The sequence below is a fragment of the Callorhinus ursinus genome, unplaced genomic scaffold, assembly GCF_003265705.2.
Source record: "Callorhinus ursinus isolate GAN/ISIS: 27379988/994484 unplaced genomic scaffold, GSC_fseal_2.0 scaffold13, whole genome shotgun sequence".
Taxonomy (NCBI): domain Eukaryota; kingdom Metazoa; phylum Chordata; class Mammalia; order Carnivora; family Otariidae; genus Callorhinus; species Callorhinus ursinus.
Window position 1 is genome coordinate 12,368,781 of NW_027397075.1, and position 18,281 is coordinate 12,387,061.

At 50.6% G+C, this 18,281-nt stretch overlaps 2 protein-coding genes across 4 annotated transcripts in view; one reads left to right on the forward strand and one right to left on the reverse strand.

The window, feature by feature from the left end:
* The first annotated feature begins 1,633 nt into the window (after nt 1–1,633).
* On the forward strand, nt 1,634–11,335 carry NMRAL1 (NmrA like redox sensor 1). The gene is given in 7 exon segments (XM_025859098.2): nt 1,634–1,696; nt 1,862–2,193; nt 2,195–2,498; nt 5,800–6,038; nt 8,221–8,470; nt 9,540–9,730; nt 11,050–11,335. Coding segments are annotated over 6 exon segments (1,353 nt in total). The 5' UTR covers nt 1,634–1,696; nt 1,862–2,004; the 3' UTR covers nt 11,230–11,335.
* Nucleotides 11,336–16,595: 5,260 nt separating this feature from the next.
* The window catches only part of DNAJA3 (DnaJ heat shock protein family (Hsp40) member A3), a 30,011-nt gene continuing 28,325 nt past the window's right edge, over nt 16,596–18,281 (reverse strand). For all 3 annotated transcript variants that reach the window (XM_073899588.1, XM_025859076.2, XM_025859077.2), the window contains one exon: nt 16,596–17,801. Coding sequence is in view for 1 of the 3 variants with exons in the window: in XM_025859077.2 (XP_025714862.1) it covers nt 17,779–17,801 (23 nt within the window). In the remaining 2 variants the exon portion in view is untranslated. The remainder of the gene's footprint in view (nt 17,802–18,281) is intronic.

The following is an 18,281-nucleotide window of genomic DNA, read 5'->3' on the forward strand; positions in this document are numbered from 1 at the left end:
GCCTGGCTTGATTTCCTGAGTTTGAGCCCCACACTGGGCATAGAGATTACATAAATAAAATTCAAATGAGATAATGTGGAGCTTATCTGACACATCAGAGGAGCCCAGAGAAGGGTGTGTCCCCCCCCCCCCCCCGTTATCATTACTAGCACAAGTCACTGGGCTAGGTGAACTGGCAAGAGCTTTGGAGGAAGTCTTCCATCAGATATAAAGTCCCACAGGAAGTGCGGAGTCACAGCTGAGCACACCAGTCAGTAGCCAAATCTTTCTCCTCAGGCCTCAGGGGACCACTGTGGTGTCATGAGCTGGGTGGGGATGCAAGAGACAAGACCTTTGCCCAGGCTATCAATTATACCTACCCACTTCCAGACAGAACCCCTGGCACCAGCACCAATGACCAGAAGCCCAGGGGCAGAGATGCCATTCTGCCACTCATTGCCTGCACTGATTTCCAAGCTGTAGGTTGGAAGGCCAAAAGGCATGGAGTTCCTTGTGTCCCTTGAGTTCCTTGTGTCCCTGGGATGCTACTCAATTAAACCTGGGCACCAGGGCTGGCTTCCTGGGCTTGTAACCCCAACATTTGCACAGGTCCCTCTCTGAGAAGGCCTTCACACTTGGTTTAATGCTCTGCTGTTGCTTTCTTGAAATTCTTGATCATTTTTGAACAAGGAGTCCTGCATTTTCATTTTGCACCAGGCCTTGCAAACTCTGCAGCTGGTCCTGCTACATGCCTTGTTGTTTGGATTTATTTCCTTAAAGTGGAGACCTTGAGACATTGGGTTTTATGCTTTATCCTTATGTAATTGAAGAAAAACGTCATCTTTTAACACAGTAATATGCACTTGGGTTCCATTTAGTAGGTATTAATTGAGCTCCTAGTAAGTGCTGGATATGGTGCCAGAAGGAAGAGATACAGAGACAAACATGACATAGGCCAGCTCTCAGGAAGCCCTCCCACTATGGTAGACAATTTTACCAGTGGGATAGAGATGGGAATAGAATAGGAGTAGTTAGCCTAGCTTAGGGGTCCTGGAAAGGCTTCCTGGAGGAGGTGATGGCTATGTGGAATCTTAAGGAATGAGGAAGGATTAGCTCTATCTATCTAATGTGGTGAGTCCTACCCAGGCAAACATTACAGTCTCAGCATAGAGACATAACAGGATGTGGAGGAGACTGCAAAAGATTTATGCAAGATGAACACACAGATGAAATCTTCATTTATAAACACCAGTAAACATAATATGTATTAAAATAAATACATGCATCTTATAATAAAGACCAATATTTTACATAAATAAAATACATATTACCCTGTAAGTTATCTCCACCACTGGATTCGGGAAAACAGCACCAGTTTTAGTTGGGTATCCCGGGAACTCCAGTGTCTAGATGTTTAGACAACGGGTCAATCAGCAAATATTTATTGAGCGCCTACATGCCAGGTGCTGTGCTAAGTGCTGGAAATAGAGCAGTGAATACAGAGATGCGCCTGCTGTTCCGAAGCTGACATTCCCGGATGGGTCAATACACATTTTGAAATTAATGAGTAAATGAAAGGAAAAAAAATTATTACCCAGTAATAAGTTTTCAGGGGAGGAGCAACAGGGCCATTTTTGAGTTTTAGTTGAACACAGAGAAATCTCACTTTTTCTGCTAAAAATAACTCAGATCAGTGCAACTAGTCGCAACCTCAAAGGTGAGTCAGGCTTGCAAGAACTCTGAGCCTTGAGGGTTGAGAGTCCCAGATGCTGTTTAATTATCTTTGGGTGACACCCCGTATCTGCAAGTTCCAGATGTTCATGCAAGATAAAGCCATGTGTTTTGTTTCTGTTTTTAATTTTTATTTTTTTTGCTTCCGTAGGCCTCACCGCCCGCCGCCCGCCAAGCCGCTCCGCACATACACTTTGGGGAGCCCAGGAGGCCGGCAAATCCAGGCGCCCAAGCCGCCCGGGCCGCGCGGCGCGGACGCACGCCCAGGCTCGCGCGATCCGGAATGAACCATCTATGCCCGCCGAGGGGGGGATGGCGGGTCAGCTCCGCGCGGAGTCAGGGCCCGGACCCTGGGAGTCCCGAAGCAGCGCAGCCTGGGATACCTTCTCGCAGGACGACCGGGGAGGGGCGGCTTTGCCAGGGCGGGCAGGAGCTGCGGGCGGGGTCAGCCTTCTCGCAGTTTCCACACCTCTTCCCTCCACCCCCCCCCCCGGCGGTGAACTCGGCTGCAAGGCCCGGGGCCCACCGTTCCCGCTCCAAGGTTTCCCACCCGGGTTGGGGCGTGGAGATCGCGGCGGCCGGGTGCACCGTGCGGGAGGTGGGGGACGGGGTCGGGGTGTCTGGCGCCCGTTGGGCCCACGCGGTGCGCGCGCGGGGTCGTCCCAGGAGGGACCCGTGGCCCCATCACAGACCTCGCGCGTCCCACCGCCCCCTGGCCTCCGGGACCGCACATCCCGCGTGGGCTCGCATGGCGGACAAGAAACTGGTGGTGGTGTTTGGAGCCACAGGTGAGCGAGCACAGCCCCGCGGAGCCCAGGGTGGGTGGATGGGGCCTGGAGAGAGGGTGCTGCGTCTCGAACCCCTGACCCGGCTGGGGCTGGGGGTGGGGTGGGGCCGGGATGGGGGCAGCACCTGGGCGCACAGCCCCCATCCCGGGAGGGAGATTTAGTTTTGGTACTATGTTCATGTGCCACTTAGTACCAAAACTAAATCTCCCTCCCACCTCCGTCCTGACAACCCCATCCATCACTGTCATCAAGTTTCTAGAGTATCCTACCAGGTTAGAGAGACACAAAGATTATTTTTTTAAATGGTAAAAGGTCTTATTTTGCCCCCATCTGTTTTTTTTTTCTTTCCTGTATATGTTTTTAAAATCATAGAACAGGGGAGCCTGGGTGGCTCAGTTGGTTAAGCAACTGCCTTCGGCTCAGGTCATGATCCTGGAGTTTCAGGATCAAGTCCCGCATCAGGCTCCCTGCTCAGCAGGGAGTCTGCTTCTCCCTCTGACCCTCCCTCCTCTCATGTGGTCTCTCTCTCTCTCATTCTCTCTCTCAAATAAATAAAAATCTTAAAAAAATAAAAATAAAATCATACAACAACTTCAGGTATACAGCACATACCGTACAATTCACCCATTTAAAGTGTGCAGTTCGCTGATGTCTAAGTATATGCACAGAGCTCTCTGGCCATCACCACAGGCCATTTTAGAACATTTCGTCACTCCCAAAGGAAACCTCATACCCACTAGCTTTTCTCTGGACTTTCCCCAGCCCCTGGTAGCCATCAGTCTACTTTCTGTCTGTAGATTTGCTCATTCTGGACATTTCCTGTAAATGAAATCATACAGGATGTCGCCTTTTGTCGCCTTTCACTTGGCATCATGTTTTTGAGGTTCATCCACTTTGGGTTTTTTTGTTTGTTTGTTTCTTGGGTTTGGGGTGGGGAGGAGGAGCAGAGGGAGAGGGAGAGAGAGAATCTTAAGCAGACTCCATACCCAGTGCGACCCTGGAATCACTACCTGATCCGAAATCAAAAGTCAGATGCTTAACCCACCGAGCCACGCAGGCGCCCCAAGGTTCACCCACTTTTCAGCATGTATCAGTACCCCACTTCTTTTTATAGCCGAATAGTATTCCATTTTATGGTAGACCACATCATGTTGATCCACTCATCCATTGATGGACATTTGATTTGTTTCCACCTTTTGGCTATTGTGAATGCTGCCGGGAACATTTCAAGTACAAATTTTCATGTAGACAAGTTTTTAATTTGGGGGGTACATGCTTAGACTGGAATTGCTGGATCATATGGTAACTCTGTGTCTAGCCCTTTGAGAAACTACCAGACTGTTTTTCAAAGTGACTGCACCATTTTACATTCCCACCAGTACTGTGTGAGGGTAGTTGTACTTCTGCACCTTACCTTTTCCACTCCAGGAGAGTTCATGTTCACCTGTGCAAGTCATACATACAGATCTGCCACATTCTTTTCAGTCACTTTGGCATGGATCGATCACTTATTTAACCAGATTCTTTTTTCTTTCTTTCTTTCTTTTTTATTTTAGATTTTATTTATTTGAGAGAGAGCATGAGCAGGAGGGAAGGGTAGAGGGAGAAGCAGACTCCCCGCTGAGCAGGGAGCCCGACTATTTAACCAGATTCTTACCCAAGGACACGTCATTTGTCTACAAATTTCCACTATTGCAAATAGTGCTACAGCCAATTTTCTTATACGGGGTCGGGGTGTCTGGCGTATATATTTGTCGCCTTTTGTGAATCCTTCCATATATTTATGGATGATTTTTTATTCCTTTTGATGATTTTACTTTTTGTCATTTTCTCAGTCATTTTTATTTTAATTTTTTAATTTTATTATTTTTTAAAGATGTTTATTTATTTGAGAGAGAGAGACAGCGAGAGAGGGAACACAAGCAGGGGGAGTGGGAGAGGGAGAAGCAGGCCTCCCCCTGAGCAGGGAGCCCGATGTGGGGCTCGATCCCAGGATCCTGGGATCATGACCCAAGCCGAAGGCAGACGCTTAACAACTGAGCCACCCAGGCGCCCCTCTCAGTCATTTTTAAATCTATTTTAAAGGGTTTTTTTTTAATTTTAAAAAAAATTTTAAGTCATGTCTGCACCCAAAGTAGGGCTCAAACTCATGACCCCAAGATCAAGAGTTGCATGCTCTTTTGACTGGGACAGCCTGGGGCCCCTCAGTCTTTTAAAAAAAAAAAAAAAGGGGAAGAAGATGGTAGGTAATACTATATTTCTTAAGCTAAAGGGTGGGTACATGGGTTTTGACATCCCTTTGTGTATGCGTTAAATATTGTAATACATTTTACTTATATATTTTGTACAAGTAAACTCATGACCCTGAGGTTGCTCTTTCTACCTCCCAAGCAGCCAGCTGCCCCATAATACATTTTAAACATTTTTTAAAAGATTTTTTTTATTTATTTATTTATCAGAGAGAGAAAGAGAGCACAAGCAGGGGGAGCGGCAGGCAGAGGGAGAGGGAGAAGCAGGCTCCCCACTAAGCAAGGAGCCCGATGCATCCAGGACCCCGGAATCATGACCTGAGCCAAAGGCAGCTGCTTAACCGACTAACCCACTCAGGTGTCCCACGTATCAAACATTTGATAAAAGGTGTGATGCCTGCTAAAACATGGAGGAACTTTGAAAACAGTATGCTAAGTGAAAGAAGCCAGACACAGCAGACTATATATTGTATGATCCCATTTGTGTGAAACATCCAGAATAGGCAGATGGATCGAGACAGAAAGTAGATGAGTGGTTTCCAGGGCTGAGAGGGAGGGCAATAGGGAGTGAGTGCTGATGGGCATGGGTTTTCTTGGGGGGTGGGAGGAATGAAATGTTCTCAAATTGACTGTGATGATGGTTGCATGCTCTGAATATACAAAAAACCACTGCACTGTACGCCTTATGTATTTATTTGACCTGAAGCAGTGAGTCTTACTGGTGAAATTCGAGGCAAGTATAATGCGTGCATGGTGGGAGAAATCTCAGTTGCCCAGTATAAATATTTGTTTACTCTGGGTAAAATCAGCCAACTAGTATATGGATTTTCCAAAATACTTTTTAAATAAATACACATTATCTACCCTTTAAAAGGTGAGTGAATTCTATCTCAGTAAAGCTGTTATTTTTTAAATGGTGTAAGGCGTTCAGTGAGGATCACAGGTGAAAAGCGTCTGGGTATCTGGCTGGTGGGGAGCGTTCCCTTTGGGGCTTCCCCTGAGCAGGACCCCCAGGCAGGTCCCACCCTGCAGGTCTTTCTGTCTCTTCACAGGTGCTCAGGGGGGCTCAGTGGCCCGGACGCTCCTGGAAGATGGGACGTTCAGGGTTCGAGTGGTGACGCGGGACCCTGGGCAGAAGGCAGCAAAGGAGCTGAGGCTGCAGGGTGCAGAGGTGGTCCGAGGAGACCAGGATGACAAGGCCAGCATGGAGCTGGCCCTTAGTGGGGCCCATGCTGCCTTCATTGTGACCAACTACTGGGAAAACTGCAGCCAGGAGCAGGAGGTCAAGCAGGTGAGGGCAGGTGGGAAGATGTGGTGAGGCTGGCCTAGGAGCAGGGCATCTTACAAGGAGCTCCCTGGGATGCAGCTCCAACTTCTAGAGAGGGGCTGATCCTGCCTGTGACCACTGTCCACTGCAGGCCTTTTCCTTCCTCTTCCATGCAGTCCTCCTGGACTTTAATGAGTACGGGAAGCAGCTGCTTCCTCTTCCAGTAACTTTTGCTTAGATGTCATTCAGACACCATAGTTTGCCCTTTCAAAGTGTATTAATTCAGTGTATACTCTCAAAGTTGTGCAGCCATCACCACCACCTAATTCCAGAATATCTTGTCACCCTGAAAAGAAACCCGTACCTATTAGCAGTCACTCCCAGTTCCTCCCTCCCCCAGCCCCAGGCTACTTTGTCATCCAGTAACTTTTTACTTTCTAAAAAACCAACTCTGTTGACCTATCATTTTGTGATAGTAAGATGCACACATTTTAATTGTACTGTTGGATAAAATTTGAATATAAATATACTCACATATTACCAATCTAATCAGAACACATTTCCATCAGCCCAGAAAGTCCCCGTGTCCCCTTTGATGTGTTGTATGTTTCGGTTTATTCTGTTTTCCATGCACATTCTCTCTAGTTAGTCGGTTATTGAGCCCAGGCGGCACGGGGAGGGATAGGAAACAGAGAACGTGAAACGTGGCCATCGTTCTATCCCACTGAAGATGGGGACACTTGCACAGGGCCCGTCACACACAGGTACTCAGGGATCTGTGGAATGTGGTGGCAGAGGAGAGTCCCCTGCTGACTGGCCAGCACATTAGCTTTCAGCCCTGCGTCATCCACAGCCCTGCTTTGGACGTGGGCCTTCCGTGCCCTGGGCTTTGTTAGGAAAAAGGGCCTTCGTAAAATAAAGGGAGATTGGACTGCACCACTGGTCTCCAGACTTGTTTTTAGCCTTGATATTGTTTTTGATTTTTTTTTTTTTTTTACTTGACAGACACAGCAAGAGAGGGAACACAAACAGGGGGAGTGGGAGAGGGAGAAGCAGGCTTCCCGCCGAGCAGGGAGCCCGATGCAGGGCTCGATCCCAGGACCCTGGGACCATGACCTGAGCCGAAGGCAGACACTTAACGACTGAGCCACCCAGGCGCCCCTTGATATTGTCTTTGAATACATCTTATGTGGAAGCCCATCCCACAAAGTGGAGAGCACAGCTTTTCTGATGGATGGCAGTCTTGGCTCATTATCCCAACTGCCTATGTTCGCATCCCGTGGCCGCCATTACAAGCCAAGTGGCTTAAAACAACAGGAACTGACTCTTCTCCGGTCTGGGGGCCAGAAGTCCAAAATCAGGGAGCCTTCAGAAGGAGGGTCTAAGGGCGATTCCACTCCTTGCCTCTTCCAGCTTCTGGTGGCTGCTGCCTCTCCTCATGGCCACATCCCTGCAGTCTCTATCTTCATGTGGCCTACTCCTCTCCATGTCTCCTCTTCAGTCTCTTATAGGGACCCTTGTCCTCAGATTGAGGGCCCACATGGGATGATACCAAGTTCCTTAACTATATCTGCAGATTTCTTTTCCCAAATAAGGCCACATTCACAGGTTCTGGGGGTTAGGATGTGCACATATCTTTTTGGAGGCCACCGTTCAACCCCCTACACATTCTTATGTGGTAGGTGGTGTGGCTGTCCCAGTTTAACCGCTGCCAGAAGGTTAGGTCGCTGGTCCAGGATCTCGAGGCTAGTGCATTCCAGAGCAGGTGTGGCCCCTGAGCATTATTTGTGCTTCATCCCTGAGCTGTACCACCTCCTTAGCGGCCTGCTGGGGCCCTTCAAGGAGCATGGCTTTGCATGGAGCAGGCAGAGGCGGGAGAGCTCCGTGCAGCCCTCTCCCAAGCAGAAGACCTACCCCTACCCGTCACAGTGCACATGGGTGGGCCGCACTTGAGCATATCGGGAAGTACAACCACCTGGGTGATCTGGAGAAGTAACGCTAAGACAGAAGGCTCACAGTGGTGTGTGAGAGGGCGCGGTACCACGTGCGAGCATCATTCCAGAAGAGGGAGCCTTATCAGAGGGTGAAGTGGTGTCGGCCTCTTAGCATCAGGCACAGTGGCAACGGGGGTGGGAGAGCCAGGGCTCTGACTGGGGACACACATCTTCCCTCTTAGCTTTGTGTCTTCTCCTTTCCTTCTCACCAGGGAAAGCTGCTGGCCGATCTGGCCAAGCGCCTGGGCCTTCACTACGTGGTCTACAGCGGCCTGGAGAACATCAAGAGGCTGACGGCTGGGAAACTGGCAGCAGGCCACTTTGATGGCAAAGGGGAGGTAGAGGAATATTTCCGGGACATTGGAGTTCCCATGACCAGTGTGCGGCTGTCCTGCTATTTTGAGAACCTCCTCTCCTACTTTCTGCCCCAGAAAGCGCCTGATGGAAAGACCTACTTGCTGAGTGAGTGCCCTTCCTCCTTCCTGAGCGTCCACTCTGAGGAGTGCTGTGGGTGTTGTAGAAAACAGGCTTGTCCTCAGATGGTTCCAGGTCCAAGCCCTGGTTCCCTCATGTTAGGCCTGTGACTTTGCACAAAACATGTAACTTCGCTGGGCCTCTGCTTCCTGCTCTGTGAAATGGGTGTGACTGACTCTTGCAGGGGCAATGAGAAAATCTATCAGGAGGCAGTCATGCGATGCTTCGTCCTAGAGACGAGCACACCTGTTACTTCTCCTTTGGGAGTAAGGAGAGGACTTGGAGGATCAGGTCCAGTGGTAGGTGTCACAGAGTAGGAAAGCGCTTTCTTCTCCGTCTGTAAATGGGCTACAGGGAACCTTAGGCAGCTTGTGTCCTGTGGTTGGCCAGGGTCCTCAGCCGGCCATCCCTCCCCTGTGCGTGAACAGCAGGGACGGTGAGCAGTCTGGGCCTGGTGTTGGCACACTGGCATCGCCCTTTTATAGTTTGCAGAGCTGGTCGGGGATACCTCTTGTGTTCCGACTCTAGCTGAGCTCTGTTCCCACAAGGTCTCTGGGTGATGGGCAGCTGTGGTGGACCCTTCTCATGGGTGTGGAAAGCATCAGGACCCAAGTGCTCCTGCTCTGCCTGCCCAGCCACCAGACCACCTTGGCAGGTAGAGTCACCCACCGACTCCACACATTTAGGGAGCACCTGCCACGTGCCACTCTGAGCCAGTCCCTGGCCGTGGCATCCGGCATTCCTGTTAGCATAGCTGGCTTTCCAGGTCAGGAATCCCAGATACCACAGAGTGCACGGGGGCCGGCGGCTTGGGAGCAGCCCCTTCATTTCCTTCCCGTTCCTGTCTCAGCCCCGGGAGGGTAGGCAGGCCCAGCGTTTGCCCCCCTCTGTAAATGGAGCAACCAGGGCTCAGGGCGTAAACAGGGGCCAAGGTGGCAGAGCTCGGATCGCATCCCGTTTCCTGAGTGAAGCCCACTGCCACTGTGCTGACCTGTGCCCGTGTCCTGGCGGTGGGCATGGCAGCAACATGTGCTAGCACACCCCTCCCCCCCCCCAGGCTTGCCCATGGGTGATGTGCCCATGGATGGCATATCTGTGACCGACCTGGGTCCCGTGGTGCTCAGCCTGCTGAAGATGCCGGAAGAATACGTCGGCCGGAACATTGGGCTCAGCACCTGCAAGCACACAGCAGCAGAGTACGCCGCCCTGCTCTCCAAGCACACCGGGAAGGCCGTGCGCAACGCCAAGGTGGGCTCCCGCAGCCCTGGGCCCGGGATGGGTGCCGTCCCAGCTCCCACCAGGGGGCTCTGGCACCCCAGTCTGGTCACTCTCACCCCTAGTGGGGGCTTTATGGGTGGTAGGGAAGCAGTATCTCGGGCAGCCCCCTCACTCCGGGCAGGGTAAATCTTAATTCATCACTGTGAACCTTTGTCATGCTGTACTTGGGAGCCAGGTCTGGCTTAGACAGTTGACTAACTAGCGAGGAAGTTTCCAGGAAGAGGGGATACGAAGGTCCAAGGCAAGGCATGAACAGAAAGGGGTGCTGGGCTTCTCTGGGGTGTGACTTGAGGGAGGGAAGGGGAAGGAGACCAGAGAGATGGGCCCCACCCTGTCTCCTCTTGGCCTGGCTGGGAGGGTGGGAGGCCCTCTGGCCCCCTCTCCCCGCTGACCCTCAGTCTTCCTGTTCAGAACCCCGGGTGCCTTGTTTCTTATTGGTTCTTCCCATTATGGTAGTGAGACTGACTTAGTAAAGAAATTTTATTAAAGAAAATCTGGGAAACTCCCAAGTCATTGAAAGATAAAAACCACCCCCAGAGCCCCCAGACCCGAGCAGAGCAATGATGGGGACGCCATGGCAGGGCGTGTTTCAGGTGGGTCAGACTCCCCAGACTCAGATCCTGCTCTCAGCCCTTAACACCCACCAGTGTGTGACCTTGAGGCACAGTCCCAGACCCTCTCTGCCTCAGTATCCTCATCTATAAAATGGTTGTATGAATAGTATCTCCTTCCCTGGTTGTTAGGACTGAACGGAATAATTGATGTTAAGTGCTTCCTTAGTGCAAGGAGGTGCTCTAGAAAACATGCCCTAAATGGCCGTGCATTACATCTCAACAAAGAAAGGTCTGATGCAGCTGTGGAGGATTTCAGGAGCTGAGTTGACATTCAGTTTCATCAGGAAAAGGGAATAGCTTTGGTTTTTGAGCAAGAAAGTGATGTTTGCAGAGTTCTGGTTTGGAAAGGGCTGAGAAGTTTCCATCTCATGATCTCAAAAGAACTCAAAAGGATTTATGATTTTTTTTTTTTAAGTAATATCTACACGCAATGTGGGGCTCTAACTCATGACCCCAGCATCAAGGGTCGCACACTCTTCTGACTGAACCAGCCAGGCGCCCCTTGAAAGAACAGGATTTAAGTTGACTTAAAACAGTGGTTTTTGAACTTTTAATCTTTTTAGTAGAAGGGTTTTCAGATGAACTTACTGGAAAGGACTTGGGTCGGGACTGGGTTGCCCACAGCTGGGGTGACAGAGGTGCTGACAGACCCAACAGACTCCCCTCTGTTTCTAGACGACTCCGGAGGACTACGAGAAGTATGGCTTCCCTGGCGCCCGGGACCTGGCCAACATGTTCCGTTTCTATGCCCTGAAACCTGACCGTGACATCGAACTGACCCTGAGGCTCAACCCCAAGGCCAGGACGCTGGACCAGTGGCTGGAGCAGCACAAAGGAGACTTTGCTGGTCTCTGACCCTGCCACCTCTCAGCCCCGTCTGGGGGCATGGGGAGGTGTCACAGTGATCCGTTCTTGTGTTACAAAAAAAATTATTTTTTAAATAAAGGCCATTGTTCTCACAGATGGGTTCCAAAAGAAGAGGACTTTGTTTCAGGGACTGGGGTTGGGGTGGCAGCTGCTGGGGCATGAAAATTCCAAAAGGAAGCATCAAGTGGTGGGGGCCCAGCACCCCTCCCCTGCCGGGGGCGGGAGGGCTCAAGACACAGGATATAAATGCAGTTGTAAGTTTCATCCAGTAGGTGAGAGACAGCGCTGTGACCACAGCTCTGACCGCTGCTTCGACTACATTGGACTGTCCAGGGCACAGAGGGGATTCCCTAAGCCAGCCAACAAGCCATGCCTGTTGACAGCTGGTGAGGCCAACCGCATGTTCCTTCTTGGAGCTTGAAGGTGTCACCCTCCAGGGTGGGGCCTTCCCCCTTTTGCGGCAGCCCTGAGATGTGGGTGATCTTCAGAATAGGCCAGGCAGAACACGTGAAGGGCAGTGAAAGACTGTGGAGCCGAGGTCGCCATGATTGCACACCGCTGAAAACGGGTGATGCACTTAGAGCAAAGGCTGGGGGAGGCAAAGTCAAGGAAGTGACAGCGAGGCCTCACTGGTGGTGTGCGCACAGGCTTGGAATGGCAGGGCTCGTTTGACTTCTCCTGCTCACTTTAGAAAAGAGGAAGGTCAACGCCCAGAGAACACAGGTCATGTACCGGAGGCCCCATGGCAGGCTTGTTTTTCGTCTACAGATTTGCATAACCTCCATCCTACCCAAGTCCCACCACATACATTCAATCCATTGATTACTTGAAAGAGCATTTGTTTGACAACCTAAATACAACGTTAACCAAAAAGGTTATGCTCTCCTCCTTCAGGAGCTTAGGTTGGTGGGAGAACCAGATACAAATACGCATAAATACTTATAGATTGACACAGGGCTGCAGAGAAGAGGTGGCACAGATAATAATGGGAGGAGGGGGCCTACTTTAGGGGGACAGGGACAGCCTCTGAGGTCTGAGGGAAGGGCAGCAAGCCCCTCTTCCCCCACAGGGCAGGAAGGAAGACTGTGACAGTGTGGGCTTCCAAGAGAATGACAGGCCATCTGCATCCAGCCCTATGTGAGCCAAGTCCCCCAGGTCTCAGGGTGGGAAATTCACCTGCTTGGGGCTGAGACTCAGTGTGATGAGATCCGAGAGTGGCCGGAGGTCAGTACGGAGCCTGGGAGGAGCCCCAGGTGCAGAGCAAACCAGCGAGCCCACACTGGGTTCCAAAGTGACAGGACCTGGGCACATCGCTGAGCCTCGCCAGTTTGCTTACCTGGTGCTACCTGGCCAGTCTGTTCCAAGGGCACCATGAGATCGTTTGTGAAAGCAGTGTCTGACACCTCTGGGTCACCTTCCCTCTCCTGACACACACGGTCAAACCCTCCTAGGCTCCAGTGCCCTTCGGCCTGTTCTCTGTCCCTTGTAAAGGGTGGCACCCACTGACCCCATCCCACGTGTGGCCAAAGCAGCTGACCTCAGTGGGAACAGTCCACATCCCAAAGCTAGTGAAGTAGAACTGTGCGCAACAATCAGGATGCTCCACGTGCTATGAACTATCCACACTGTGCACATAACCCAAATCCTCGGCAGTAAAACTGCTCTATGATGTTATAATGTCATGATAGATCTGTCCAAACCCACACAACGTACACCACCAAAAGCGAACCCTGATGTAAACCGTGGACTTTGGGTGATGATGACGTATCAGTACAGGTTTATCAGTTGGAACAAGTGTCCCGCTCTGGCGGTGTTGATAGTAGGGGAGGCTGCGCATGTGGGGCCAGAGGGTGTATGGGAAATCTCCGTACTTTCCTCTCAGTTTTGCTGAGAACCTAAAACTGTTCTAAAAAATAAGGTATGTTACAAAATAATCCTAGTATTTTGTTTTTTTAAAGATTTCATCTATTTGAGAGAGAGAGAGCACAAGCAGGGGGAGAGGCAGAAGGAGTCTCCCTGCTCAGCAGGGAGCCCGATGCCAGGCTCCATCCCAGGACCCTGGGATCATGACCTGAGCCAAAGGCAGACAGACGCTTAACCGACTGAGCCACCCAGGCACTCCCAATCCTAGTATTTTAAACCATCTGATCTGTAACAGACTTTCATGTCGACCCTCTTCTCTTGTCTCTTGGCAATAACCAAATGGGGCTGGAGAGAAACCCAGCCCTTCCCGCACCCTGGACACTGAAGTTGAGGTGCCCTGCCTTTGCCGTCATCACAGGAAGGACGTGCACGTGGGTCACACCCAGTGCTGGGGAGTCTGGTTCAGCACCACACAGAGGGGATGACTCCAGGCACCACAACCCCCTGCTGCTGGTGGAGGTGGCCCAGCTGGATGGATGCCATGCGTGCCTGGTTTTCTGAAATCTGGTGCCTGAAATACAGTAGTTAGGTGTCATTTCTCACTTTCCTAACTGTGGTAAAATACAAAGTTTACCGTTTTAGTCTTTTTTTTTTTTTTTTTTTTTTAAGATTTGAGAGAGCGCAAGAGAGAGACAGGGAGGGGCAGAAGGACAGGGAGAGAGAAACTCCAGCAGACTCATGCTCAGAACAGAGCCTGACACGGGCCTGATCCCAGGATCCGGAGATCACAACCTGAGCCGAATCCAAAAGTCGGACACCTAACTGACTGAGCCACTCAGATGCCCCCCATTTTAGTCATGTTTAAGCGTACAGTTCAGTGGCATTAATTATATTCACTGTTGTACAGCCCTTACCACCATCCATCTCCAGAACTTTCTCATCTTCCCAAACACCGTTCCTATTAAACACTAACTTCCCATTCCCTTCCCCACCCCACCCACCCCCTGGCCCCCCATAAACGATTCTACTTTGTGTCTATGAGCTTGACTACTCCTAAGTACCTTATCTAAGTAGCTGCCAACATTTTTAAAATGAGACAGCTTTCATAGTGTTATTGATAATAGCCAAAGACTGGAAATAACTCAGATGCCTATCAGGGAATGAATGGAAAACAAATGTGGTCTATCCACAGAATGGAATTTACTCAGCCATAAAAAGGAATAAGAACTGATTCATGCTACAAAAGGAATGAACCTTGAGACATTATATGAAGTGAAACCAGAAGGAACCAGAAGAGGTCACATACTGTATGATTCCATTTATATGAAATGTGCCGAATAGGCAGATCATAGAGGCAGGAAGCAGATTCGTGGTTGCCAGGTCTGGGGGACCTGGGGAAATAGGGAGTAACTGCTAATGGACGTAGGATTTCTCTTTGGGGTGACCAAACTGTTCTAAAATTGTAGTGATGGTTGCACAGCACTGAACTAAAATCCACTAAATTGTACACTTTAAATGGGTGAATTGTAGAATACAGGTTACCTCAAAAATGGAGTAACTACAATCTCCACATAAAAATCTGGATGCCCAGGGTGCCTGGGTGGCTCAGTCGTTAAGTGTCTGCCTTTGGCTCAGGTCATGGTCCCAGGGTCCTGGGATCATGACCCGCATTGGGCTCCTTGCTCAGTGGGGAGCCTACTTCTCCCTCTGCCTCTCCCACTGCCCCTTCCCCTGCTTGTACTCTCTCTCTCTGACAAATAAATCTTTTTTCTAAAGATTTTATTTATTTATTTGACAGAGAGAAACACAGCGAGAAAGGGAACACAAGCAGGGGGAGTGGGAGAGGGAGAAGCAGGCCTCCTGCTGAGCAGGGAGCCCAATGTGGGGCTCGATCCCAGGACCCTGGGATCATGACCCGAGCCGAAGGCAGATGCTTAATGACTGAGCCACCCAGGCGCCCCTAAGTAAAATCTTTAAAGAAAAAAAAAAAGATGGGGCGCATGGCTGGGTCTGTTGGTAGTGTGTGTGACTCTTGATCTTGGGGTTGTGAGCTCAAGCCCCACCATAGGTGTAGAAATTACTTAAAAATAAGATCTTTGGGGGCACCTGGGTGGCTCAGGCAGTTAAGCGTCTGCATTTGGCTCAGGTCATGATCTTCAGGTCCTGGGATTGAGCCCCGCATCAGGCTCCCTGCTCAGCGGGAAATCTGCTTCTCCCTTTGCCCACCCCCCATTTGTATTCGATCACTCCCACTCCCTCTCAAATAAATAAAATCTTTAAACAGTAAAAAAATTTAGAAAATTAAAATAAGATCCAAAAAAAAATAAGAAATACAAAGTACAGGTTTCCCAGCGCTAAAACATACCTCAGCAAGAGTGATAAGTATCCGAATTCAGTGACAGACCCCAGTGCAGCAGAAGGGCAGAGTGAGGGTGGGGCAGTCTCTGGACACCCAGGTAGCCAAGAAGCTTGTGAGACTGGAGGGGATTGTCGTCTTTGAGGAGGGGTTTTCATGACAGAGAAGCAAGCATTCAAGTCCACCCAAACCCAAAGGCCTCAAGAGGAAGAGAATGGCTCAGGTGGGAAACAAATCCAAGCAGAGACCTGCCAGTGGGTTGGAGCCAGACTCCACTGCCCAGGTCAGCCTCATCCACTCGTGCACCTTTCCCTCCCCACCTACTTCTCCACTCCTCTCTGTGCCCACCAGCTCTTTCCAACCTCTTCACCCAGCCCCACAAGGGCTCCCACAGCTCACCTGCTCAGCCCAGAGCCCCGGGATGGGTCTGAGCTCTGTGCTCAGGGCCACTCTGGTTGTGCCGGGCATCGGGGCTTTTGTGAGACAGCCTCAGCTGGGAGCCCCAACTAATTAAACTACAATGAACAAAAATTTTAACACAATAATTAATTAATTAATTAATTAATTAATTAATCACTGTTAATAGAGGGCAAAAAAATCTAGTGAGGGGTGCCTGGGTGGCTCAGTTGGTTAAGCGACTGCCTTCGGCTCAGGTCATGATCCTGGAGTCCCGGGATCGAGTCCCGCATCGGGCTCCCTGCTCAGCGGGGAGTCTGCTTCTCCCTCTGACCCTCTTTGCTCTCGTGCTCTCTATCTCATTCTCTCTCTCAAATAAATAAAATCTTAAAAAAAAAAAATCTAGTGAGGGAGACAGTGACATGCACATCTTCTCATGGGCTCTCTGAATTTCAGAACATTCAATCCAATCAGCACATTGTCCCATGGCAAGCTCCCTGCTCTGGGATCTGGGCTGGGAGGCCAGGGCTTGTCAGAGCACCACCCAGCCACCAGTGTGCATATGCTCCAAGGCCGGTGCAACTCCATGGACAAGGCCAGCTACCTCTCCAGCCGGCCCCAGGAAGGCCAGCAGTGATGTGGGACAGCCCTGTCAGCAGACAGAACACCAGCAACCCCACTGCTAAGCACCCTGTAGAAGGAGGGTTGAAGTCAAATTTCAAAGAAGAAATGACCACAATTTATGCTTTAAGTATCTTTTTGCAGTAATATCTTATTTACATTGATATAGAATCATTTTACATTCTTAGATCAGAGAGTAATAGATACTTTATTTTAGTAAATTATGAAGGAAAACAAAAAGTATTCATAAGTTTTCTCCATTAGCCTGTCTTACCACAGGGGTAGGATCTGGAAACACATGGAGCCCGTACATCCTACAAGCCGATTCTGAGGGACTGTGGTTTGCTCTGGCTGGACGGTGAAACCTTCAACTGCTCAGACTGTGCTTTCCTTTTCTGAACAAACATTTCTACAGAAGATGATGACTCTCAGCATTGAAAAACTTACACACACTTCTGAAAACAGATGTCAACAGTGTGAGTGGTGAGAACTAAGCCCCTGGCAGAGGGGCCAGGGCACTAGGTTAACAGGCTGTTAGCCTGCTGGGCCCAGACTGCAGCCGTGACCACCTGTGGTCCAGCGGAAGGGCAGGAGCCCCACACCTGGCTTAGAACAACAGAACTCAACAGTCGGGGACAAGAGGTCACCCCACACACTGTGGAAGGAAGGACTATCCGTCCTGATAAAGATCACGGCCCACATGGTCAGGAATGGCATCTCCAGGGACGCCCTTGGTATGTGCCTCCCCAGGCCCCAAGGTGCCCATGTTCCAGCTGCTTGGGATCTTTGGGAATTAAAACAAACTCCAGGAAGGAAATAGGACGTCTCTGCTGAAGGATGGATGATGTGGTGGGGCGTGCAGGCCCCAGGTTCCTCAGAAAGACAACCTGGAAGGAAAGACTCATTCCAGAACCTCTCGGAGGTTTGCCGAGAGGGAAATTAATCACTTCATGACTCGGTGCAGCTTAAGGCTTCATTTTTAAGCTGTAAGCATGGCCTTTAATTCTTTAACTAGTATCACCACATTTGATTCCAAATTAGAGTTTTAGCTCTGAAAGATGGTCCAGTTGTTTTATTCCGCCTGAGCCAGAAGAGGCCACGTTACCTACCCATGGACAGGAAAGTTCTACCACCCCTTACGCGTGCCACACCCTACTGCCAGGGGCTGTCCCGTGACCATTCAGTGGAGACGTATGTTGTCACATGATTTTGCTGTTGCCCTCTGCAGGAAGGGGCCCGGTGCTGCTGATTCTGGAATCCTTCTGGTGCCCTGGCCATGAGGAGGGGCTGCTACTCCCGGCCTAGTTTCCAGTGGACCGTTTTCCTGAGCCAAGACACAAATGGTTACGTTTCACCAGCATCCCAGGAGGAAGAACCCTGTGGGTGAGCTTCCGTCATCCCTGGGAGGGGGCTGCACCAGGAGTCCCAGCCACCAGGGACCAGAAGAAGTGAAAAGCAAGTCCCAAGACATCACAGTGAGCAAGCGTGACTCCCGGCAGCCCCCTGAGGTTTACATGGCCCTGCGCCTCCCAGGCAGGATGGGTGCTATGAATCAGACAGGAGGCTGGGGAGATCTGAGTTCTAGGCCTGGCTCTGCTATGACTTGCCCTCTGTGACCGTGGGCAGCCTGGTTTCCCTGGCAGCTGGTGGAAGGAGGGCTGTGAGGTGGCCCCCCCCCCCAGTGCAACCTCTCCAGAAAGTGGGCATGACAGAAGGCCGGCTGGGGCGGTAGGGTTCAGCCCAGCGCTGCTGGCTGAGGCTGCCACCTTGCCCTGATGCAGGCATCTGCACAGACCAGGAGGCC